The 24,962-nt window shown below is 45.7% G+C and overlaps 1 protein-coding gene across 1 annotated transcript; it reads left to right on the top strand.

Annotated features, from left to right (window-relative positions):
- Positions 1-1,881: 1,881 nt before the first annotated feature.
- On the top strand, positions 1,882-24,962 carry LOC116503726 (major histocompatibility complex class I-related gene protein-like). Its single transcript, XM_032210305.1, has 7 exons — positions 1,882-2,102; positions 7,129-7,365; positions 8,433-8,708; positions 11,136-11,459; positions 14,316-14,387; positions 16,328-16,479; positions 23,545-24,962. Exons 1-7 carry the CDS (start codon positions 2,030-2,032, stop codon positions 23,725-23,727), a joined length of 1,317 nt encoding a protein of 438 aa, XP_032066196.1. The 5' UTR covers positions 1,882-2,029; the 3' UTR covers positions 23,728-24,962.

Raw genomic sequence — 24,962 nt, 5'->3', positions numbered from 1 at the left:
TAAATCTGCAAAAGATATTCTCAGAAATACAGAAATTATCAAATACAAATGAGAGGATAGAGAAGAAGTTGGATTACTTAGTGCATCTAACAGTAAAATATGACAGAGAAGTTGAAGATGTTCATCAAATGGAAAAAGTGGCAGTTAAAATCCAAAAAATCGAAGAGGAAAATGAATATAAAGAAATTAAAATTGCTGATATTTATGGTGATTGGTTTGTTTCTGAAAATGGAAAGAGTGGAATACTGAAAGAGGAATTAAATGGAGGGGAAACTTATCCCAGATGGGAAGATACAGAAGAGGAAAAAATAAAAGAATTTATGGAGTTAAAGAGAGAAACCTTATTAGCAATAGTTTTGAAAACTCCACTGACAATCAAAGATAAGCAGATTAAGGAAACAGAAGAAGGGCATCAGAATTACATGAGAGATCTTATAAGCAAAGAGTTGCTAAGGAGTCCATATAAAGCTGATTAAGGAGATGATTAGAGGACTGATGCCACAAATGGCAGAAGAGATGACACGGTTTTGTTATTGGAAAAATACTGGTTGATAGATGGAAACGTATAATTTAAAACTAGCTAAATTTAGCGAAATTTAGTGATAATAGATATAGTTAAATAAATAATTGATAATTATAATAATGTATACAATGTGTAGTGTTATGATAAGTAATAACTGGATATGAATATTGAATGGTACCCATGAAAGGAAGATTAGAAACCCTTTTGGATTATATATAAAGGTTAATAATAACAATAACAAGAATTAAGTTAGATTCAGTTAAGTCTTGATTACTAGGGGGAAAATGGCTTGTCTCTGCATGGCTGGGATGGGAGAACACCAGGAACGATCAGAATAGGAGGCTGAACTGGGAAGCAGTTCCAACAAATCAACCATGGTTAGCTACATCAGTAGATGCAAGGTATCTTGCCTCTGTTACCTCTAGGTGCTAAATAATAAGCGATAAATACATCAATATGTGAATAAAAATAGTCTCTTAATACATAAATTAAAATACATTAGAATGGGTTGTCCCAAGTCAACCAGCAGATAATCACATCAATAAATGCAAGGCATAATGGCCACACTGTGTTAAATAATAGCAATACACCAATACACGAATAAAATACATATAATATCAATACATATAAATGTAGTCCTGGAGTCCACTTAGAATTCATCCAGCCGCCCACTTCCATCTCCATGACCTCCAAGGAAGGGGCAGCCTAGAGGTCCCCATACCAGGGCTGACCCAATGCTGGCCTCCTGCCAATCCCTGGCCTTAAGAGCTGGGCACAGAGCCCAGGGACATGGGGCAGCAGAAATCAAAGACCAGGCTTTGTAAGCAAAGGATCCTCAGTGATAGGATGGGAGACCACCAGGAGAGGGGAAGGGGATGGCAAGAGGGCAACGGGGCTGCTGGTGGCCTACTGCTAAGGCAGGGCTTCCCTCAGACCCTCCCCCTCCTTCCTTCTTTCCTTCCTTCCTTTGCCAAGAAGGGACAAACGGAGAGTGAGAGGGTGGCATGGCCACGACCCAAGACAGGAAACCACCACCAGGGGTCGGGAGGAGGGGGAAGGGGGAGATTTCAATGCAGACAACAGTCTAAGCCCCTTCCCCAATTACTCTCCTTGCCTGGGGAGGAGGGGAAGAGAGGGGGAAAGGGGTCGTTCCGGAGGAGCCTGGCGAGAAGAATTAGGAGGGCCTCGCTGTGGCTGCGTTCACACAATAGGCGCAACCAGGTCGTTCGCAGGCTGACGCTGTCCCTGGTCCCACGGATTAGGCTCCGTATTGTGGGCAAAGTCAGGCTTGACACCTCCCTCTTGTGGCGACGTTGTGCAACCAGACAGTGCAGTTTCCCCCTCCCCCCCCTTATGTTGTTGTTTTCGTTGGTTTGCTTAGGGAGTGGCGGAAAACTTCAGCTGAGTTCCGAGCGGAGGAGTCGTCCAGCACTGCAACCGTTGGACGCGATTTCAGTTTCTGAGTGTTACGTCTTTGGTGCGGGGCGCGGAGGGGCGCGGAGGGCGATGGAGCTGCCCCGGGCGCCCCTCTGGCTCCTGTGGGCTGTGTTGGAGTCCTCCGTGCCGGGGAGCCGCTGCGGTGAGTTTCTGGAAGGCTTTGGTGGGAGGAAACTGAAAGCGAGAGGAGGGGGATGCCTGTCCTGCCTGGGTCTCTTCCTCGACATTCACTCGTCTCAAGTTCCTTTCCCCAGCGGGAAACGTCTCCCTTCCCTCGTCCTTCGCTCAGCCTCGTTCAAGAACATTTTTGTATTCTCATTATAATTCCGATTTGCATTTGAGCAAGGAGATATACAACGACGATCAGATTCAGAGTCGCCATTAGTTTCCTCTTTTTAAAAAAAAGAAAAATCCTGTTATCAACATATGAGACACACGCACAAAACACGGAAGGTTTGAAAAATTCGTGGCTCCTCTGGGACAATATAACTTTTGGTGTTTGATTTGTGGCCAATTCCAAGTAACAGTATACAACTCCGTGCTTACCAGTCAAGGCGACTCCTCCTCCTCCCCTTCCCTCCCTCCTTTCAGTCGGGCAAAAGCTGAGCCTCTAATCAGCTCCCTCTTGAAAAGAGAGAGAGAGAGAGAGAGAGGGAGGGAGGGAGGGAGAGAGAGAGAGAGAGAGCTCAGTGTTGTGTCTGAGCCAAGGCAAACGCGAGGTGTCAATCATCTCCACCCGATGACAGGATTGGTCGGTCAATGTAGGCGTCGCATAGGGAAGCTAACGTCGTTCTAATTGGTTGCCGGTTTTGACAGCTACTATATAAAGAGCTGTCAAACCGGAGTTTCTCCGTTCTGTCATGATTTGTGCATAGTTGATGTTGGGATAAATCTTACTGTTGAATGGACCGCCTCAGTCAAGTGATTTAATATTAGAACATAATACTCATGATGATGTGCCTTTCGGTGTGTGGTACAGCTTCTTGGACCTGAAGCAGAGGTGGCATTCAGCAGGTTCTGGCCAGTTCTGGAGAACTTGTAGCAGAAATTGTGAGTAGTTCAGAGAACCGATAAATACTGATTGCCCCCCACCCCCATCTATTCTCTGCCTCCTGAGTCCCAGCTGATCAGGAGGAAATGGGGATTTTGCAGTATCCTTCCTCTGCCACACCCACCAAGCCATGGCCACAGAATTGGTAGTAAAAAAAAAATGAATCCCACTTGAAGTCTCCATACTCTGTCTTCTGCTGTGAAGCTCCAAGCAGCTGCTGTCCTGCTGGTTCTCCGGGCACTGGGTATTGAACAGTGATGGGATTCAAGTTTTTTTACTACTGGTTCTGTGGGCGTGGCTTTGTGGGTGTGGTGTGGCTTTGTGGCCATGGCAGGGGAAGGATACTGCAATATCCCAATTTCCTCCCCACCCCACTAACCTGCTTTCCAGCTCCACTCTCCTGTTCAGGGCAACAAAAGAAAATCGGCTGGGAGGAAACGGGGGTGGGGCCAGTCTATTTGCTGGTTCTCCGAACTACTCAGAATTTCCACTACTGGATCTCCAGAACCTGTCAGAACTGGCTGAATACCCATACTGGCTGAATATTGAGGGGCAAATAACATGGCTTTTGTTATTTGTTAGCTCACATAGTTACCTTGCATTTTAATTTGATTTATTTTCTCTCTTTTAAAATGATGTTCAGGTCTATTAGCTTTTAACATTCCTAAATGGAAAAACAAGCTGGAGATTAGTTCTAGATAAGAAAAAATTGTGTTAGAGTTTGTTGCAGAAAAATCAAATCTAGAAAGCACACACAGATAACTAATGCAGCAACATTCATTAACTTCTTTAGATACATAAGAATAGATGAATAAATGTACAATACCAACAGGTGGTTCTTCCAAGTAAACACAAGGCAGGAGAGTTACAGGCAAACACAAGCAGCTTCATTTCTGCAGACAATCCCAGACAGACTGTTAAGTTTACTTTTCACAGCAGCAGATTGCTTTCTTCTTATGTTTCTGTTTCAATTCTCTGCACAGATTCAGATTTGTTTAAGCTCTCGTTGGCTGACTTATTGCTATGCCTATTCATTGACTGACCTTGTTCCCATGTCTCTCCCAGTGAACAGTTTGTTAGTACAACTTGGGGGCTGGCTTATCTCGTTTGTGAACTCTAAACAACCTTTCCCCTTACCATACACCCCCTTCTGATCTCATTTTAATGAACATGTGTGATATTGTGGGATGCAAATATGTAATATGTTTGATTACGTCTAACTGATTTCTTAAGGGTGGGAGGAAATTGAAACCGAGTGGGGGAGGATGCCTGTCCTACCTGGGTCTCTCCCCCACATTCACCCTCTATCTCAAGATCCTGTCCCAGCAGGAAACATCTCCTTCGAAACATCTCCCATCCTTCGTTCTTCGCTCAGCCTCATTTAAGAACTTTTTTGTATTTTAATTTGCAAACCATTCCTATTTGTATCTGAGCAAAGAAGTAAACAATAATTGGCGAACGTTCAGATGCCCCCACCCCCCAGTGTTTCCTTTGGTTAGATTCGCTTCCTCTTATTTTTTTTAAAAATTTCCTGTTTTTAACATGAATGAGGGAGATGTGCACAATACAAGGAAGATTTGAAAAAAATGGCTTCTGTGGGACAATATAACATTTGGTGTTTAATTTACCATCAATTCTAAATAAAATTATAAACAAGGAGTGAACGTCAGCAGCGAATGTTTACAATTCAAGGTCCATGCTTCCTCCTCCTCTCCATCCCGCCCCCCTTCCAGTCTGCCAAAGGTTGAGCCGCCAATCAGCTCCCTCTGGAGAGAAAAAGCAATTTTCCAAAGCACCTGAATGCCAGACAAGGAACAATAGATAGAAACTGAACAAGGAGAGATTCAACCTGGAAATAAGGAGGAACTTTCTGACAGTGAAGAAAATCAACCCATGGAGCAGAGGTTGCCTTCGGAAGTTGTGGGAGCTTCATCACTGGAGACTTTCAAGAAGAGACTGGACTGCCATTTGTCAGAAATAGTGTAGGCTCTTCTGCTTGGGCATGGGTTCAACTATTATTTATTAATTAGACTTATATACCGCTTCATAGGGCCTTCAGCCCTCTCTAAGCGGTTTAGAGATTTTTTTTAGCAAATTGAGTCAGCAACTTGCCCCCACAGTCTGGGTCCTCATTTCACCCACCTCGGAAGGATGGAAGACTGAATTGACCTTGAGCCGGTGAGATTTGAACCGCTGAACTGCAGATCACAGTCAGCTGAAGTGGTCTGCAGTACTGCACCCTAACCACTGCGCCACCTCGGCTCCTCCAAGATGACTAGATGATCAACAAGGTCCCTTCCAACTCTGTTAATCTGTATCTAACTCAGGATGAGTTTGTCTTTCTGTGTGTGGTGCAGCTTCCCGGACTCTGAAGTCTCCATACTCTTTACTCTGCTGTGAAGCTACAAGCAGCTTGTGTCCTGCTGGTCCTCCATGCAGTGGATATTGAGTGACAAAGAACTTGGATTCTGTTATTTGTTAACTAACATAGTTACTTTCTATTTTAATTTGACATGTTTAATTTAATTTGATTTCTCACTTTTTTCTTCTGATAGAAGTTGTTATGGGATCAAGTTGCAGAAGTGGTCAGTAGTTACTGTAGTAGTTTTTATTCATAGCATTATCTAGAACTGGAGATGTCAACATCATTTCTTGGAAATCACTCCATGTTGATATTAAATTTTCTATAACCGCTTCCTGCTATTGGGCCAGTCTGTACCAGGAATTCAATGGACTATTGGGATTTCAAATGGAAGTTTGAGGCTATTTCTGAGGCTTTGATATTCATTACTGAACATCACTGATATTCATCTAAATAAGGTATTCATCATTGTTTGGAGGGGATAGTCATATCCTTGGATGGAATCGCACCTTCGCAGCCTCCTTAGACAACTGAAAGCTCCTTCATCCTCCGAGGAGCAAAAGTAAAGGCAGAAGAGGAATCTGGAACACTGCTGGAGGAACACAATCAACACAGTAAGATCCTTTCTTAAGAATTATCTTGTGACAGTAAGAGCAGCAAAATAAAATTCTTCCTCTCCCATTATATATGGCAACAGACGTCCAGTGGCCTTGTTCAGGTTAACCCAATCCTCCCTGGAAAAGAAGAGAACTCTTGTGAAATGGTTCTTTGACTAAAGAAAGTTTACTTCCATCTTTCCAGCTGTATTAGCTTTTAACATTCCTAAAGAGATAAACAAGCTGGAGACTAGATTCTGAGAAGAAAAGTTGTGTTAGTGCAACTTGGGGTCTGGCTTATCTCTTTCGTGAACTCTAAGCAGCCTTTTCCCTTACAGTTACACCCCTTCTGACAAGTCAGGCCTCATTTTAATGAACATGTGTGATATTGTGGGATGCAAATATGTAACATGTTTGACTGCGTGGAACCGATTTCCTATGCAAAGGGGAGGTTACGTTTATTCTGTCCAATCAACTTTCCTCTTGTATTTTCTTTGTTGTGTTAACTATAAAAACATGGAGCTTGAGGTTCTCTCTTCCTTTACATAGAGAGACCCCACTTTATCAGGGTGCCCTAATAAACTGCTTTTAAATGATCTTCTGACTCAGTTGCTTATTGGGAAGGTAAACTGAGGCAGACCCTAGAACCAGATTTGGCTTTCAGTATGTAAGGTCAGGTGGGGGGGTCAGCTCCACCAGCAACTGTATCAACCCTGAGGTTCCCCTCCCCAGATGTGCCCAGCTGTTTCCAAGGTCAGCCAAGAGTTGCTTGAAAACTTCTTTCAGGGTTAATTTCATGACTGGAATCCTCCAAAGTACAGCAGATGGTTGGTCTCCTGTTTGAGAGCTGCTTTTCATGATAGCATCAAGGGAGGAGCTAGAGCTGCAGACACCCCCCCCCCCAATTACCTGTTACATATTGAAATAAATAGCTGAAACTAGCTGATGAAGTTCTAACTCAGATTCGCTATTGAAGCGGAAACATACTTTAATCGGATTCGTTGGCCGGCTGACAGCTCCCTGTGAAAGCAGTGCTGTCAGCCAGACTGTTACTGTTGTTCTTATCAACTAATAAAAAGAGCTTTGCTGAATTCACTCTGGCCTCATCTCCATTCTCACCCCTAACTTAACACTAGCCTTTACCCTGTTCTCTTTCCAGGCTCCTCCAGGCACTCTTTGTGCAATTCCTATCTGAAGGTGTCAGAATCCAGCCAGGGACTGCCGGAGTTCCTCTCCATGGTCCACCTGGATGATCAGCCCATCACTCAATATGACAACAACACCATGAAGATGGTACCCTGGTTGGAGATGGTGGATACAACAATCCTCGTGGCCCTTGAAAGGGTGTTCAGGGCTGACCTGGAGTGGCTATCAAAACTCAACCACAAGGCTGGAGGTAAACAGAGGCTTTCAAATCCCAAATTCTCCCTCCAATCTTACTTTTGGTCTCTTGTCACTTTAATTATCAGGAGAGGCAAGCAGGCAAAATCCCAAAGGTGCTTTTTGCAAAAGCCCAAAAGGTTTGTAAAAAGCAGCTTTGGGACAACCATGATTGAAAATCTTCAAAGCTGGCAAAAAATAGAAAGTAGGTGGCTTGAACCTTGGATGGTTGACATGATATGGAAAGGACAATATCATTTGAACACCAATGGCTGCCAGGAGCGTAATGGTGAGATATCCTTTCCTGTAAAGCAGGGGTGTCAAATTCCTTTATCCTTCCATCTTTCCCAACATCAAGGTCTTCTCCAATGAGTCCTCTTCTCTCATTTGGTGGCTAAAGTATTTGTTCTGACCCAGGCTTCCCAAGAGCATGAAGCAAACTCCTTGTCCCGACAAATTTTATTAATTGACTGTGAATTCTGCTCATTCGCATCCAGCAAAGCCTTTCAAGGGAGGATTTACAGTCACAGACCTTCTCTGGTTTGGAGAGTTGCCAGGGCGATATCTGCAAAATGTAGCAAGGGGTCTCAGAGAGTCATGAACCAATTAAGCGAACTTGTTGTCTCCTGCAAACTCCACTCCCCTTTCACTCCTCTTTTATTTATTCTGGGAGGGGCCATTCATCATCCACTTGTAACCTTAGTCCCAAGTCAACCCCTGTTCTTTAGCTGTTCCCTTGTCTGGCAACTCTGCGCATGGGCACCCTGGGAACAGGCTCCAGCTATTTGTCTGCCTCACTGATGTCTGACTCTGAAGGCAGCTGATAACTGGCATATGGCTCTGGCCCCATCTCTGCCTCCAACGAAGAGCCCTCATCAGAGGCTTCCCCAGACTCCAGGACTGGCACATGTTCCTCCCAAACCTCCTCACTGTCTGAATCAGCTGCCAGCTCTGGTGGCTGCTGGTGGGCCACAACAGTATTTCAGCTTCAGGTTCAGCTGGTGGGATGGAAATAAACATTTGAATCAATGGTGGGGTGTCCAGGCAAGAGGAACTCTGGATTATTCCTATCCCATTTTTCAGGGCTTCACACCTGGCAGGTGAGTTTGGGCTGTGAGGTCAGAGAAGACGGGAGCAAAGGAGGGTTTTTGCACTATGGCTACAATGGGATGGACTTCATCAGCTTCGACAAGGAGACCCTGAGATGGGTGACAGCTCAGCCCCAGGCCCAGAAGGTCAAGGAGAAGTGGGAGGATGATACAAGGAGGTCCCAGAGGAATATAATCTACCTGGAGGAGACCTGCATTAACATGATGCAGGAATACCTGCCTTACCAGAAGGAGGCTCTTCTTCAGACAGGTAAGTACCAAATGGGCCCTGGTTTTGCAATTTTTTCTGGGGTCCCCCCCCCAATATTTTTCTGCACATTCACATGCCAGACAGGAACAGATGTGGGCACTTACCAAATCAAACTACAGAAGGACAGCATTGGGGGAAACAGCTCGGTTTCGATCGGACTTGGACTCCACCGCAGTAGATCCAGCCGAGACACAGGAGGACCACTTGCCACACCATCTCTGGGTTGAGTTCCAGGATGTTGCCTCTGGGGATGTGGACAAGGCCATTCGAGCTGTAAGTGCCTCCACTTGTATTCTGGACCCGTGTCCCTCCTGGCTGGTTGCCAACAGCAGGGAGGTGACACATGGCTGGATCCAGGCGGTTGTGACCGCCTCCCTTCGGGAGGGGCACTTCCCCGCCGTACTTAAAACGGCGGTGGTGAGACCCCTCCTGAAGAAACCATCCTTAGATCCAGCCATTCTAAACAACTTTCGTCCTGTCTCCAACCTCCCCTTTATCGGGAAGGTTGTTGAGAAGGTGGTGGCCTTCCAGCTTCAACGGGCCTTGGAGGAAGCTAGTTATCTTGACCCCTTCCAGTCCGGCTTCAGACCTGGTTACAGCACAGAAACCGCTTTGGTCGCATTGACCGATGATCTCTGGAGGGCCAGAGATGGAGGCTATGCGTCCATCCTGGTTCTCCTTGACCTCTCAGCGGCTTTCGATACCATCGACCATGGTATCCTTCTGCGACGTCTGCGGGAGGTGGGAGTGGGAGGCACTGTTTTACGGTGGTTCTCCTCCTACCTCTCGGACAGGTCGCAGTCGGTGTTGGTCGGGGGGCAGAGATCGTCCCTGAGGCCCCTAACATGTGGGGTGCCGCAGGGTTCGGTCTTATCCCCCCTACTATTTAACATATACATGAAACCGCTGGGCGAGATCATTCGGAGGCACGGGATAAAATACCACCAATATGCGGACGATACGCAACTGTATCTGTCCGCCCCGTGCCAACTCAATGAAGCGGTGGACGTGATGAACCAGGGTCTGGAGGCCGTTAGGAACTGGATGAGTGCTAACAAACTGGTACTCAACCCGGACAAGACCGAGTGGCTGTTGTGCTTCCCTCCCAATAATTTGGCTAATACACCAACGCTTAGGCTGGGGGGTCAAATTTTATACCCCTCAGATAGGGTCCGCAACTTAGGAGTCCTCCTGGACCCACAGCTGACTTTTGACCACCAGCTGTCAGCTGTGACCAGGGGGGCATTTGCCCAGGTTCGCCTGGTCCGCCAGTTGCGGCCCTACCTAGACCGGGAGGCTCTCACAACAGTCACTCGAGCCCTTGTGATCTCTAGGCTGGAATACTGCAACGGGCTCTACATGGGGTTGCCCTTGAAGTGCATCCGGCGGCTACAGCTAGTCCAGAATGCAGCCGCGCGAGTGATAGTGGGCGCACCGCGGTTCGCCCACGTTACACCCGTCCTCCGCGAGCTGCACTGGCTACCTGTTGGTCTCCGGGTGCGCTTCAGGGTACTGATGACCATCTTTAAAGCACTCCATGGTAGTGGATCTGGGTACTTGAGAGACCGCCTTCTGCCGATTACCTCCCTAAATCGACCAATTAGATTCCACAGACTGGGCCTCCTCCGAATTCCATCTGCCAGTCAATGCCGACTGGCAACCACACGGAGGAGAGCCTTTTCTGCTGCAGCTCCGACCCTGTGGAACGACCTCCCCGTTGAGATCCGTACCCTCACCACTATCCAGACCTTCCGCGCAGCCCTCAAGATCTGGCTCTCCCAGCAGGCCTGGGGATAGGTTCCCAATTTACCCGCCCGAGTGTTTGATTGCTGAATGAAAGTTGTGTTTTTACTATTTTTTTCTTTGTTCACATACTGTTCTGTTTTTGACACTGCACCCCCCTCCCTTGTGGTTGTAAGCCGCCCTGAGTCCCCTCAGGGAAAAGGGCGGCATATAAATCCCAATAAAACTCAAACTTAAAACTCAAAAACTCAAATCTTCAATGCCCCCTAAAATAAGTTTTTCAAAGATAAAAACCAATGAAACTAATTAAGCAAGAGATGGAGGCTGAGATCCATTGGCATTTCCATGAGAAAATCTTGCAGAGCAGAAGAAAGTTTAATTCTCACATCCAGCTGAACCAAAAGGTGGTTTTCTTCTTAATTTCCATCTGGACCAACTTTTACAAATTCAATGTGGGATATCCAAACTAAATCAGCACCTAAGCAGTACAATTATTTTGGTATGTGTCCCTTTCAAAAATAAAGCAAAGAGTTCAGTGTCCCCATCTTTTGAGGGTCCCAGAGATTCAGGAGAGGAGAGGGAGCAGTGGGAGAAGATGACCAAATGAAGTCTTAACTACCTATTCAATTGTCTTGACACAAGGACCAGAAAATCCTGAGAACTCTGTTGTTGCTGTTTCTGCAGAGCCTCCAGAGGGGAAAGTGACTCGAAAGGTGGTGGACGACAGCCTGGAGGTCCTCATCTGCCAGGCCTTTGGCTTCTACCCCAAGGAGATCCAGACCACCTGGATGAGGGATGGAGAGGTCTGCCAGTATGAGACCCTCCATAAAAACGTGGCCCCCAACTCAGATGGAACCTATTATGTCCAGCTCAGCATTGAGATCGACCCCAAGGAGAGGGACCACTTTCAGTGTTACCTGGAGCACGAGGGCTTGCGGAAGCCCCTGGTCTTGGCTTTGAAGGAGGAAAAAAGAGAGAGACGGAGCGATTATGACGTACCACATTTTGGTGAGATGGGTGGTATCTATATTTATTAAATAAATAAATAAAAATGTGTAGGTTATTCAACAATGTTGGCTGGTTTTCTGCTATGTCATTTAAAATTTTCCGAAGGAAAGGAGGAAATTTAGGACTGTGCCCAGTGGTGGTAAAGAAGTGGTTATTGAGACTGGAGTTGGAAGTGGAAATTTAAAAATAAAGAATATGATACGATATGGAGATAGAAGATATGAGAGATTCGAAACACGGTTTTGTTTTCTGGCAGAATTATCTGATGGGACAAGTTGCACCAGGTCATTCAATGTGCTTTTCAGCAGAAGAGGCTGGATTTTTTTTATTAATAACATTTTTTAAATTTGTTATTTTTATACATCTTATTGCATTAATGGTTTGATTCCTGGGTGTCATACAGTTCAATACAAATAAACGGAACAGTATTATTCCTAATAATTACTTTTCATTTTTAGTTTTACTAATACATAATTTCTGCTATCATCCTTCAATTCTAAATCTCATATTTCTGCCATATGTTGTATCATCTTAACATCTGTTTTTACTATTTATTACTTATCTCTACCTCTATCATAGTCTTCCCCCCTTCCCCAATCATTCTAATATTCAAAGATGTGATCTTTACTTTTTTCATTATTCAATTATTTCAATATGCACTTCTAACATCAGTCATGATCTTTCAAACATTTAGTGTATATTCATTGTTAATCACATTTTTACATATTTAATATTTTCCCAACCCTTCAATCCTTATGTTTCTGATATTAATAATCTTGTTTTCATTGAAATATGTTCTTTATTTCTCTAATCTCAAATTACTTAATCCTAACTTTTCACTGTTAATCACCTTTTAATACATATTTAATAATATCCTTATACAAATTCTGTTTATCTAATTTACAAACTACTTTTCAACCTACATAATTATAATAATAATATAGATTATATTATTACATTACTAATATATACTCAAAAATGATTTTTATTTCTTACACCACATACAAAGCAGTTCTCCAACTTATATAATTCTAATATTCATACACATTGTTGAAATACTTTCACAGCATATTTTGCTTTACATTCTTTTTCTTTCCCTTTATCCCACATCTTTCACCCTCATCCAAATTTTTAATCTTCTTTTGGGGGAGGTTGTCTCCCATACACATCTTTTAATTCTTTTATTTCACCTATTTTTGAATCTGTATTAGGACTACTATGCCCTCTAGTTTTCTCTCCTTTCGTCCTTTCCCCCCCACTGTCTAGTTCTATGGCTGCCTGTTCTAACCCCCCTTTTCTCTCTCCAGCTGTTCTCCTGTTTCTCCCATTTCCTTTTCACATCTTTCAGAATATTTCCCTTCTGTTCTAATCCCTTATTCACCATCAATTGTACTAATATCTTCTTCTTGTTGTCTTCCACTCCTCTGCTCATTCTAGTGATTCCATTCTTTCCTCCTTCACCTATTCTTTATTTGTTGTTCCTTGTATTATATTTTCCAATTTTTGATCTATATGTTCTATATAACCAATTTTTTTTTCATCTCCTTGTTTTGTTCTTTTATAAAATCCTTAATATCTTGGTAGATCAGCTCCATTTCTTTGTTTCCACTTGCTTCCATTTTACAGTCAATCCAATTTTTTAAAAAAGAAACCAGGAGTTTAATCTGTTTCAATCACTTTAATTTGCTCAACAATATTCAGAATCACTTGGTTAAAAGTCTTGTTTATTATTTAAGTTTCCAGTAATTTTAAGGTAGATATTTATAATCCAGCAATTTAAACAGTCCCAAAATTGCACAGCTCTCCTTTTAGCAGCAGATGGCGCTCAGACTTCCACTTGGTTCTGCCTCTCTGCATAATGCTAATAGTCCAATTTTAATTGTTTTAAGTTATAAATCCAGTAGTAGGGCAACATTTGTAATTGTAAAAAAACAAGCTGCACATCAAATTCCAGTATTATTTAAAATACCTTTTCAATCCCACATCTTCACTTTGAGAGTTCAATTTTCCTTTCCTTAATTTTCTTTTAAAAATTTCTCTTCTTAAATATTCTGATTTTTTTTAATGTGCTTGTTCTGCCACTAGCCAATAGTTCCCATACGCTCCCCCCTTGAATTTCTTGGGGTCGTTTTTCAATAAAAAATACTCTCTTACCCAGTTTACAAGCCACTCACTTTCTCTCCTCCTGCACAATCTTAGGTTTTCAGGCTGTCTTCTGCTTCATGGCAGCCATGTTTGCTGCCGCTGCTCCCTGTCTGCTGAGGCGGCTGTCCTAATCAGGGATGGGAGATGTGGCTCCCCTCTACCTGCTAGGCGGTCTGCCACTCCTACAGAGTGGCTATGGTCCAAATTTGGACCCTCTGATAAGGAGAGATTGGAGCTGGCTGCAGAGTTCACAGATCAGGCTTTCAATGGTGCTGGACGTACAATTGGAGGTCAAGGGAGGCTGGATTTTGACAGGTCAGCAAGATAAAAACCAATGCCGGCTACTTCAGAACTATTCCTTTTGCAAAACTATAATATTCTTAACTATTGCAATCTGCACATGCTTTCTCCTCCCTCTGTTTAGCTCCATGTAAACAAGGGAGGGATCTGCAAGACACGTTTATTTAATTTCTTGGCCTAGGCCGAAGCATCATTTATCTTCCTGCTGCTTTGGTTTTAGTTCTTCCTTCTGCCCTTCAAGGCCATTTGCTCTTTCCTCTTCAGCCTCTGAGGGGAGGAGAGGGAGGCTTCCTTCAGGCGGGGGATCTGCCTGGAGGCTGGTTCAGGTTGGGAAAAAGTCCTATTGTTCAGCATTTCCATGTCAGGGAAGTCAGCATCTGTCTAATCAGAACCATTTTTCGCTTTCTTTAGATGAGCCGTTATTTCTTTCGGTGGGAACTGTGATTGTTATAATCTTCGGAGCTGTGACTCTCTGCCTGATTGGTAAGCAAAATACATCTATTGACCCCAAATCCTGTGTCTTTCTATATTGATGGATCTGGTGTGATGGGAGTGAATCTCCCTGACATTTGCAGCCAGGATCCCCACAAGGCCCTTGCCCGCAATTCTAATTTCGAATGAGAATTAAGAAGGAAGAAGAAACTGTGCAGCCATTTTCCCATTTCCTGCAAATCTCAGAATGTTCAACCTTGCTGCTGTTGGGGGGGGGGGGGGGAGCCACTTTGGCCCCCATGGACTTTCTTCAGAGGAGCAAATATCAGGGGTTCAGGAGTCAAAGAAAAGTCCCATAAATAATGTCTGAATTGCCAGAAAAGCCATAATTTTACCCTGAAGATGATCCTAGTGCCTGGCAAGAGGGACCTTCAGGGAAGCTCCAGTTAAAGGTGGGGGTAATGGAAAGAGGTGACCCATGTTTTCTGCCCCTACTTGCAATCACACTAAAGAACAGACAACTGCAGAAGGGAAGGTCCAGCCATGGAAGGAGTCACTGCCTCCTTGGCTCAGAACAAGAGATGTGAGATGTAGAAAGTGTTTCCTCAGTTGAGCATCAGCAAGTGTGGCTCAGCACAACCAGGTCATTTTCCCAGCAGCAATGAGGTAGTGCTTTGCCATTTCTCTCCTCTAGGATGGGCCTTCTGACTTGCTTGCAATTGGTCTTGCTTGCTTGCCAATCTCAGATGAAAGTCCTAAGCCAGTCAGATCTTGCTTAGCTTTTCAAGATAAGACAAGGTTGCTGGTGCTGAGATCTTGCTGGGTTGGGACTGGAGTGTAAATCAAAACAAACATTGTGAGAATTGGAGTAAGAACTACTGTGTTTATATGGGGAATACATTCTGTCTTGCACCATTTCCCAAAAGTCTAACATCCTTGCTTAAAAGCAATTGATGTTGGCCATGGTCCTATGAGGATAGGTTGGGATTGGGGTTTGGGAGTATAAATCAAAAAACACATGGAGGAGCGTCATCTGTCTTATACCAATAACAGAATTCCCAGATGTGCAGCATCATTGAATAAAAGTCACTGATGAGTTAGTACAGCGGTCGGCAACCTTAAACACTCAGAGAGCCATTTGGACCCATTTCCCACAGAAAAGAGAACACCAGGAGCCATAAAACCCTTCCCGTGCCTCACTACTTCCTGAGCAGCCATAAAACTAGCATTAAATGTTCTGCTTTTTTCCTGAGACTTTTCTTTTCCTGGATTTATCCATGGTTTGCCTACTGGGGGTCAAAAAGCTCATTAGATGCACATGCCAGCAAGTATCACACATTGGTGGTTGTGATGCATATTTTGAGGGACTGGGAGCCGCAGTAGAGGGATGAAAGAGCCACGTGCAGCTCCAGAGCCTTGGGTTGCTGATCCCTGATTTAATAGAAACCCCTACTGGGAACAGCACTGCTAGCCACCTCTGAATGGTTTCACTGGTGGTGAAGAAACAGGACCATGTTGTCCTATAGGAGCTCAAATAGGAACATGAACAGTTTCAACTTGATTATTTCTTAATATCCCCAGGAACATCCCTTCCAGTTCCCCATGGTCAGCACCTCTAGACCAGTGTTTTTCAACCTTTTTTGTGCAAAGGCACACTTTTTTCATGAAAAAAATCACGAGGCACACGATCATTAGAAAATGTTAAAATTTTTTAACTCTGTGCCTATATTGACTATAGGCAGGTGTTTTTCCCACGGCACACCTTACACTATGTCACGGCACACTAGTGTGCCGCGGCACAGTGGTTGAAAAACACTGCTCTAGACAGCCAACAGTTTTGCCTTTCATTTATAATAAGCAAATCAAGAGGCTGAGTTACAATCCAGGCAGTTTTATGACCTGGCCCCCTTGGGGTCTTCAGCTTAAATCCATCTCAGGCAGGAGCTGCTGCCCCGGAAATAAACTAGCTGTCTTCTCTCTTTGCCATTTAGTGGGCTTTGGGCTGAACTACAGGAAAAAACACCATCAGGCAAGGAAAACCTGCCTTGATCACCTTTTAGAAAAACTTTGTTCTTCCCCTACTGATGGCGCTGAAGATGAGATTCAATCACAGGTGATGTTCCCACCCAAAATGACATCAAAGGTGAGGCCCACTATTATCTTCTTCTTGTTGTACCATATCCATCATTGCACGTTGGCGATCATGTTGGTGATTCTACTTTTATCAAAAGCCACACAGAAAAGTGCTGCTGTGGTTTTTTCCCCAAAGTTTTATTCATTTATTTATTTTGTGAACAAAGTGTTGTCGTGGTTCCCACCACACTCCCTATACCTCTTCTATTATGCATATTACATTTTACATCATATTTCCATTTTACATTTCAGTCATTTTTATTCCATATTCTCCCGCTTAATTTAATTTTTTTCTTAATCTATAAACAATATCCTTTTGCCTCTCAAAAGTTGATCAAATTTAAGACATCACTTCCATCTATTATTCTGTTTTACTATTAATAATACATATCCTCAAGTTTAATTTTATATAGTAAACATTTCATTTAATTAGTTGTCTACAAATATTAATTTTAATCTATATCCCACACATTTTATTGAATATATACCATTGGCTATATTTACTAAGTTTCATTCTATTCTACTAGTAAATCCTTTTCTTTCTTTCCTGCTTTCAGCCATTTTCTCTTATCTCTCAAGAACTTCATTTCTCTCATATTCTCTTCTCTCCACCCATTTGCCTAGTTCTTTCTTTCTTTTTCTTGATCTTAAAATTCCTGTATTTTCCCTTTCCAATTTTTTTCTCCTTTTTAATTTTATTGTTTCAGTATCTCCCCCACTTTCCCCCTCTTCTTTCCCAGTTGGCTCCACCTTTGCTATTTCCCTTCTTTGGGGCCATTTCTCCCTTGTCTCCTTTGGGTACATAACTGTAAATCCCAGAATAATCATCTAAATTCGTTTCTTTTTCAATCTCTTTTCCTTCTATAATATCTTCCTGATCTTCATACAATCCCTTTTCTTTCTCCTTTTCTCCTTCTTGTTCTAAGTGTTCCCTCTGAGTTGCCACTGTTTTCCCCCCCATTTAGCATTTTATGTGCATTTTTAACATATCAAATATTTCATTATACATCCAAACTTCCATAGTATCTGTTTAATTAGTTTAACAATTTTTTAAGCTTTCTATTATATCACAAGGATTAGAGTTCTTTTTTCCCTTTTCTTATTTCCAATTTCTAAGTCCACTTCCACTTTTTATTTGCTTTTTATCTTCCACCAAAACAGTAAGTCCAGTCCAAAACACTGTTGCAAAAACAAATCCTCTTTGTTGATTCTCACAGCTTCAAAGTATTTTTTTTTGTTACATTCAAGGTCAAATAGCAGGTGTGGTTTCTCCTGACAAATTCTTTTCACCACGAGATGGCTCCCTCTCTGCTTAAATTTAAAGCAATGTGTTCTAGCTGTCAAAAGCTGTCAAAGTCTATTCCAAAAATATGAAAAGGTAGCAAAAGAAAGAAAGGAAAATTCCCTCCAAGTGCTTTTATTGTTTTTAATGTTCCCAGGTCCAAATTTTGGGGATAAAAGTTTTCTAGAGCTTTCCATTATTGTCACCGCCCCTCCCCCCCCCCCTGTTTAAATCCCCCGTCTGTCAAATAGCCGCTAAATTCCGCTCCGGGTCTCTTTTTAATCCAAATGTAAAGTTTCTTTACCTTGGGTTGATCACTCTTTCACCTACGTTCTGCTGTGTTTTGTCCAAACCGGTCCCTTAGATTTTGAAGCCATGATGTTCTTCTTCTGCTTGGGCCTCATTTGCCTTTAATCTTTCCTTGGAGAATTAAGTGAAGGATGCCGTATTTTTCTAAAAATACGCATGTGCGCATGTGCGAGAACGGAAGATGGCGCCCAGGCGTTTTGCTCCAGACGATAAGGAGAGCAAACGCCGGAAAAACATCTGGAAACTTTGAAATTTATGCGCCCGAAGAAGGTCCCGGGGATGTCCGGAATCCAGGGGACCCGAGGAGCCCAAACCTTTGTGGGGGTCACCATTTTTGAGCGACCCCGGACAGTGCGATCTCGAAGGTCTGTGAACGGCGAGCCGCCCGCGTTATCCGATAGTGGGGGGGGCGGCGTCGTGTCAGCGTTTTTCGATCCAGGCGATTTCTTTTGGATTATTGAGCCACAGCACTGGGTTTCTATGGGACTATTGCCGTCTTGGAAGGAGAGAAAATTGATAGGACCAGCCCAGCCCCTTGCAGGGGTCGCCGTTTCTAGACGCCCCCGGGCTTTACAACTTTGGGGTTTTGGGCTCCGCGAGTTGTTTGCATTACTTGGCGGTGGGAGGAGTAACATCACGCCGGCTGCAACGGTGGTGGCTTTTCGCCTTTCTACCTGGCTTCTCTGCCTGGCTTATCGAACTTTCTTTACCAGGCTTATTGAACTGCCTCATTGGGGCTGTGTGAGACCATCATCATCTTGGAGGGAGAGAGAATGTATCGGAGCAGTGGGGGGACTGAGCAGAGTGGATGGGTGGTTTCCCCCGACGCTGCACCAGCCCCTCCGGATGGCCCCTTTCTTCATCCAGCCTTACTTCCCTCCCAGCATTGCCTCCTCCCTCCTTTATCCCTGCCCAGTCAGGTGGCTCCCTGGACGTATTTTATTTCCTGCCTCCCTTTGCTTCGGTGAGGCTCTGCCTTGTGTCTTCCACGTACCATCTGTCGCCCCCTTATGGTGGGTTTTTAATTTCCAGCCACATCTGATTGTGGTGTTTGGTTACCCAGACTTGCTAGCTAAGTTCCATCTGCCTTTGGTCCTGCTATCTCAGTTTCATCTGGCTCCAGACTTGCTAGCTCAGCTTTATCGGACTTTGAGTACCATCAGTAACATCACTCACCACTATTATCCTGGGAACTCTATTTGGAGCAGCACTGGTGGAAGACTACCTCCTATCCCCTTTATTTATTCCGGACTCTTTGGACTTATCCAGACCAATAGAAGAGGGGAATACGATCTACCCCACCGTATACCTTCTTCGGACTATAACTGGACGCTAATCACACCACCTATTTTACTTACTTTAATTATGGAGAGCCATTTGGCTCTATCTGGACTCGCTTTTTAACAACGTAATAAGTGCGCAATTCTATTTTTTTTTTCTCCCTTTTTCTATCTTTTCTATCTTTCTATCCTTTCTTTTTTTTCTTACTGTGTTTGGGATATGTTAGGAGTATGTATGAGATTAATGAATGATCCCACTTTTATCATTATTACTGTTGTATTTTTTGTGTTTTAATTACTATGTGGGGACTGTTTGAGTGAGTGAATGAGTATGTATGATTCGGAGGACCTGGTGGGATTTGCGGGGGCCACCGGGGTGGTTGGGGGAACTACATCCACGGGAGAGGGTCGGAGCATTGCGGTCATAACAGGGAGGGGCAGATACGGCGGGGACTTTAGGGCTGGCCATTACCGGGGAAGGAGGGTTCGCTATATCACAGAGATCCCTCCTTCCGGCCCTATGAGTCCCACTCCAAGGTCAGATGGCGTGAGCAGTCAGGACCCTGGTCTCAGGCTGCTGTCGCTAAATGCCAGGTCTGTTGTTCACAAGGCTCCCCTCGTCCGGGACTTGATAACAGACGAGGGCGCAGACCTGGCATGTATTACTGAGACCTGGCTGGGCACAGAAGGAGGAGTCCCCCTCGTAGAGATGTGCCCAGACGGATTTCAGGTGCTTCATCAGCCGAGAGCCCAGGGAAGGGGTGGCGGTGTGGCTATTGTAATCCGGGAGTCTTTAGTACCTCGTAGGATCCCTGCTCCGGAGCTTGTCGGGTGTGAGTCCCTACTGGTGACGCTGGACCTCAAGGGTCAAGTGGGTTTGCTGCTCACGTACCTGCCTCCCAACTGCGTTGCAGCAGCCCTCCCCTCGCTCCTCGAGTCAGTAGCCGAGCTGGCAGTTGAGTTCCCTAGGCTTATGGTTCTGGGGGACTTCAATTTGCCTTCGCTCGGTGAACACTCTGATGGAGCGCAGGAGTTCATGGCTTCCATGACAGCCATGGGCTTGACCCAAGTAATTCGAGGCCCAACCCACTCAGCGGGTCACACGCTCGACCTCGTATTCCTCTCGGAGCAGTGGAGTTATGATCTTGGTCTGAGGGGAAATGAGACCATTCCCCTGTCGTGGTCAGACCACTGCCTACTGAGGCTAGACTTCCGGAGGCCAAACCCCCACCGTAGGGAGGAGGAACCGACCAGGTGGTTCCGCCCCAGGTGACTTATGGACCCAGTAAGGTTCCAGACGGAGCTTGGGGTTATTCCAGATGCTCTCGCCCACAGTTCGGCGGAGACTCTTGCTGCTGCCTGGCACTCGGCAGCATCAGAGTCTCTTAACCGGATTGCGCCACTACGGCCCCTCCGGGTCAGCGGCCCACGGAGGCCTCCTTGGTTCACCGAGGAGCTCCGTGAGACAAAGCGCCGGAGGAGACGCCTAGAGCACCTGTGGAGGTCTGATAGGTCCGAGTCGAGCCGGGCACTGTTGACAGCTTGCACCAAGGAGTATATTCGGGCTCTAAGAACAGCCAAAAGATCACACATTGCCTCCTTGGTAGCGTCCACCGAGTCCCGCCCAGCCGCCCTGTTTAGGATAACCCGCTCCCTCCTAAATAGGAGGGAGACGGAGAACCCTTTACAGGGTAAGGCTGAGGAATATGTACAGTTCTTGGCGGACAAAGTTGCTCGGTTTCGATCGGACCTGGACTCCACTCTTGCAGATCCAGCCGAGACACAAGGGATTGATCTGGCAGACCATCTCTGGGTTGAGTTTCAGGATGTTGCCTCCGGGGATGTGGACAAGGCTATGCGAGCTGTGAGCGCCTCCACCTGTATACTGGACCCGTGTCCCTCCTGGCTGGTTGCCAACAGCAGTGAGGTGACACGAGGCTGGATCCAGGCGGTTGTTACCACCTCTCTTCGGGAGGGACACCTCCCCACCGCGCTGAAGGCGGCGGTGGTGAGACCCCTCCTGAAGAAACCGTCCTTGGATCCAGCAATTCTTAACAACTACCGTCCAGTCTCCAACCTCCCCTTTGTGGGGAAGGTTGTTGAGAAGGTGGTGGCCTTCCAGATTCAGCGTACCTTGGAGGAAGCTAACTATCTTGACCCCTTCCAGTCTGGCTTCAGGCCCGGTTACAGCACAGAAACTGCTTTGGTCGCATTGACCGATGATCTCTGGAGAGCCAGAGATGGAGGCCATGCGTCCATCCTGGTTCTCCTTGACCTCTCAGCGGCTTTCGATACCATCGACCATGGTATCCTTCTGCGACGACTGCGGGAGGTGGGAGTGGGAGGCACTGTTCTGCAGTGGTTCTCCTCCTACCTCTCGGACAGGTCGCAGTCGGTGTTGGTGGGGGGGCAGAGATCGTCCCCGAGGCCCCTTACTTGTGGGGTGCCGCAGGGTTCGGTCTTATCCCCCCTACTATTTAACATATACATGAAACCGCTGGGCGAGATCATTCGGAGGCACGGGATAAAATACCACCAATATGCGGACGATACACAGTTGTATCTGTCCGCCCCGTGCCAACTCAATGAAGCGGTGGAAGTGATGAACCGGGGCCTTGAGGCTGTTAAAGACTGGATGAGAGCTAACAAACTGGTGCTCAACCCGGAAAAGACCGAGTGGCTGTTGTGTTTTCCTCCCAAAAATTTGGTTAATGTTCCATCAATCAGGCTGGGGGGACAAAATTTATACCCCTCAGACAGGGTCCGCAACTTGGGAGTCCTCCTGGACCCACAGCTGAGTTTCGACCATCATCTGTCAGCTGTGACCAGGGGGGCATTTGCTCAGGTTCGCCTGATGCGCCAGTTGCGGCCCTACCTGAACCGGGAGGCTCTCACAACAGTCACTCGAGCCCTTGTGACCTCTAGGCTGGAATACTGCAACGTGCTCTACATGGGGCTGCCCTTGAAGAGCACCCGGAGACTTCAGCTAGTCCAGAATGCGGCCGCGCGAGTGATTGTGGGCGCACCACGGTTCGCCCACATAACACTGATCCTCCGTGAGCTGCGCTGGCTACCTGTTGATCTCCGGGTGCACTTCAAGGTCCTACTTACCACTCACAAAGCGCTCCATGGTAGTGGATCTGGCTATTTGAGAGACCGCCTTCTGCCAATTACCTCCCTGCGTCCCATCAGATCGCACAGGGTAGGCCTCCTCCGAATCCCATCCGCCAGTCAGTGCCGACTGGCGACTACTCGGAGGAGAGCCTTCTCAGTTGCAGCTCCGACGCTATGGAACAATCTCCCCGTGGAGATTCGCACCCTCACCACCGCCCAGGCCTTCCGCACAGCCCTCAAGAACTGGCTAGCCCGTCAGGCCTGGGGATGAAAAATCTGAGTTTGTCCCCTCCCGAATGATGAATGAATGTTGTGCTCTATTTTTAATATTATGTATTGTCTTATGTCTTTTGTCTTTGTATCCCCTTTCCCATGTTTTGTAAGCCGCCCTGAGTCCCCTCAGGGAAAAGGGCGGCCTATAAATTATAATAAACATTCCAAACATTCCAAACAAACATTCTAGGTGTTGCATCACATGTCCGAAATATTGTAACTTTTACTTTTTAATTGTTTTGATGATTTCCCTTGTCTTTCCCAGGTAGCTTATCACCTCCTCATTTTTGATTTTAGGCAAAGCCTGGGGTTTAGAGAATACCTGAGAGTCAACACCTTCAAGATTGTTGGGGTGGGGAATCCATCCTCAAAGTCTTCCCAAGGCAGCCATGGAGGGACGATGGGCTGTCTGGGGCTCCTCTGGGGCTCAACCCCTCCTCTTGGGGACCCTCTGATCTGGTTCCTATACAAGGAAAAATCAGACAAAGCTCATCTCCTCTGGCCCTCCAGCTCCAAGGGAGGAGAGTGAGGCAGGAAAGGGGCTAGTAGCAGGAAGTGGGGCACCCTGGGAAAATGGGGGATTTCTGTCCAGGAAGGACTGGAGGGGAGGGGGAGAAAGAGAGGGTGAGCTAGAAAAAGATGGGTGGAGGCCCTCTTGGATAAAGGGTTCTTGGTGACCATGAGCTGGATGTATAAGAGAGAAAAGAGGAAGGAAGCACTGGTGGGAGAAGGGATAACCCCTTCTCTCAGGGAGGACCTGTTTATATGAAGCGGCAATGCAAAACTTTCTCCTCTTTGGTTGCTTCCTTCCCTACAGGGTTGCTGTGGAGAGAAAACAGAGCTAGGAGGAGAGGAAACATCTCTGAAGGCTTCCCCAGATGCCTATTCAAACAACAAGGAAAGCTGTGGAGATTTCACTGTGCAGGAACCTTTGAAAGATGCTGATGCCCCGAAGCCAGGAATGGAGCGGATGGAGGAAGAAGTGAGCCCAGGAACCTAAATGGGGCCTTTAGAGGAACAAGCAGATGAGCACCTGGCTGGAGAGGAAAGCGGAGAGACGCAACTGCAGTTGGAGGACTCAGACCCAGGCAGAAGCCCGGGATTGCAGCTGCAGTGGATGAAGAAGGATGAGTAGAAACTGCCTCTTTCACCATAGAATGGAAGTTGGTGAGGCTACTCTATTGCAATTAGCCTCTTTCCTCCTAATGAGTGATACCAGTACGTACTAGCCTACTTGGTCCAATATTTCAAAAATTCAGTGTTAGAAATAATCACACTTCCCTTTAACTCCATGACTAATGTACATTTCACTTCCAATCTGTACTTCATTTGACTTCCAGTTGGACTTCAGACCTACTTCTCAGACTTGCATCTTAGTTTGGATTTGGGTGTGGTTTCTGAATCATACCTGGATGTTGCTGTTTGTGTGTGTGTTTGTGTGTTTGTGAGTGTGTGTGTGTGTGTGTATTTGGGGATTTATCCCTTTCCCTGGTAACTTTGCAACTCTCAGCCAAGCTGAGCAACCATGGATTCAGTGGGATTTTGCCATAGGTGTGAATGGGACCTGGGGAATATTAGAAGAGCCTTTGCCCTCATTTTTTTGGACATGGCAAAGGTCAAATCCAGGCCATCTTTTTGCCTAATCCCATCAGACCCAAATGAACCCTTGGACAGAGGCCCGGGAGAGTGCAATCTCCTTCTGTTACTTTTCTTTTCTCCACTAAAAGCAAACCCTCTTTTGGGGGGAAGGCAACCACTCTCAACCCAAATATGGTTTCCTTAACAGAAGGGCAGGATATGGATTGCACTTCTTTCCAGGTGCTGAAATAGTCAGCCTCCCGTTCTGATTGTTCTTGGTGGTCTCTCATCCCATCCATGCAGAGACAAAGCAGGGCAGCCCTCCTTATTTGAGAGACCCATGATCCCTCCAGAGGAGATAGGGTGGGCACAGTCCAGGTCTCTCCCCTTAAGTTTTGGCCCCTTGTGGGTCCTCGGAAGTGTGACGTTTCTGTTACAGCCCCTGCCCCAATGGAAGAGTTCCCCCTGAGGGTTCAGCAGCCCCTCCCCTTTTAATCTTTCAGGGGAAACAGGTGACCTGCTTGTTTCCCCAAAACCCTGAAGGTCCAAGGGCAAAGATGTGTGGTTACTTTTTCCTTTTTGGTTATAATTTTGAGATAAACTATTTACCATATTTTTCAGAGTATAAGATGCACTGGAGTATAAGACTTTGAAGAT

The sequence above is a fragment of the Thamnophis elegans genome, chromosome 2 (genome assembly GCF_009769535.1).
Source record: "Thamnophis elegans isolate rThaEle1 chromosome 2, rThaEle1.pri, whole genome shotgun sequence".
In the NCBI taxonomy this organism is placed as follows: Eukaryota; Metazoa; Chordata; class Lepidosauria; order Squamata; family Colubridae; genus Thamnophis; species Thamnophis elegans.
The sequence above is the reverse complement of the archived record's forward strand: the minus strand, read 5'-3'. Positions and strand labels throughout refer to the sequence as shown.

Excerpts from the sequence above, each read along its gene's own strand:
- LOC116503726 (XM_032210305.1), top strand. The coding sequence starts at position 2,030 with ATGGAGCTGCCCCGGGCGCCCCTCTGGCTCCTGTGGGCTGTGTTGGAG. Across the intron at positions 2,103-7,128 it reads CGTGCCGGGGAGCCGCTGCG|GCTCCTCCAGGCACTCTTTG; the intron begins GTGAGTTTCTGG and ends TTCTCTTTCCAG. Across the intron at positions 8,709-11,135 it reads GGAGGCTCTTCTTCAGACAG|AGCCTCCAGAGGGGAAAGTG; the intron begins GTAAGTACCAAA and ends CTGTTTCTGCAG.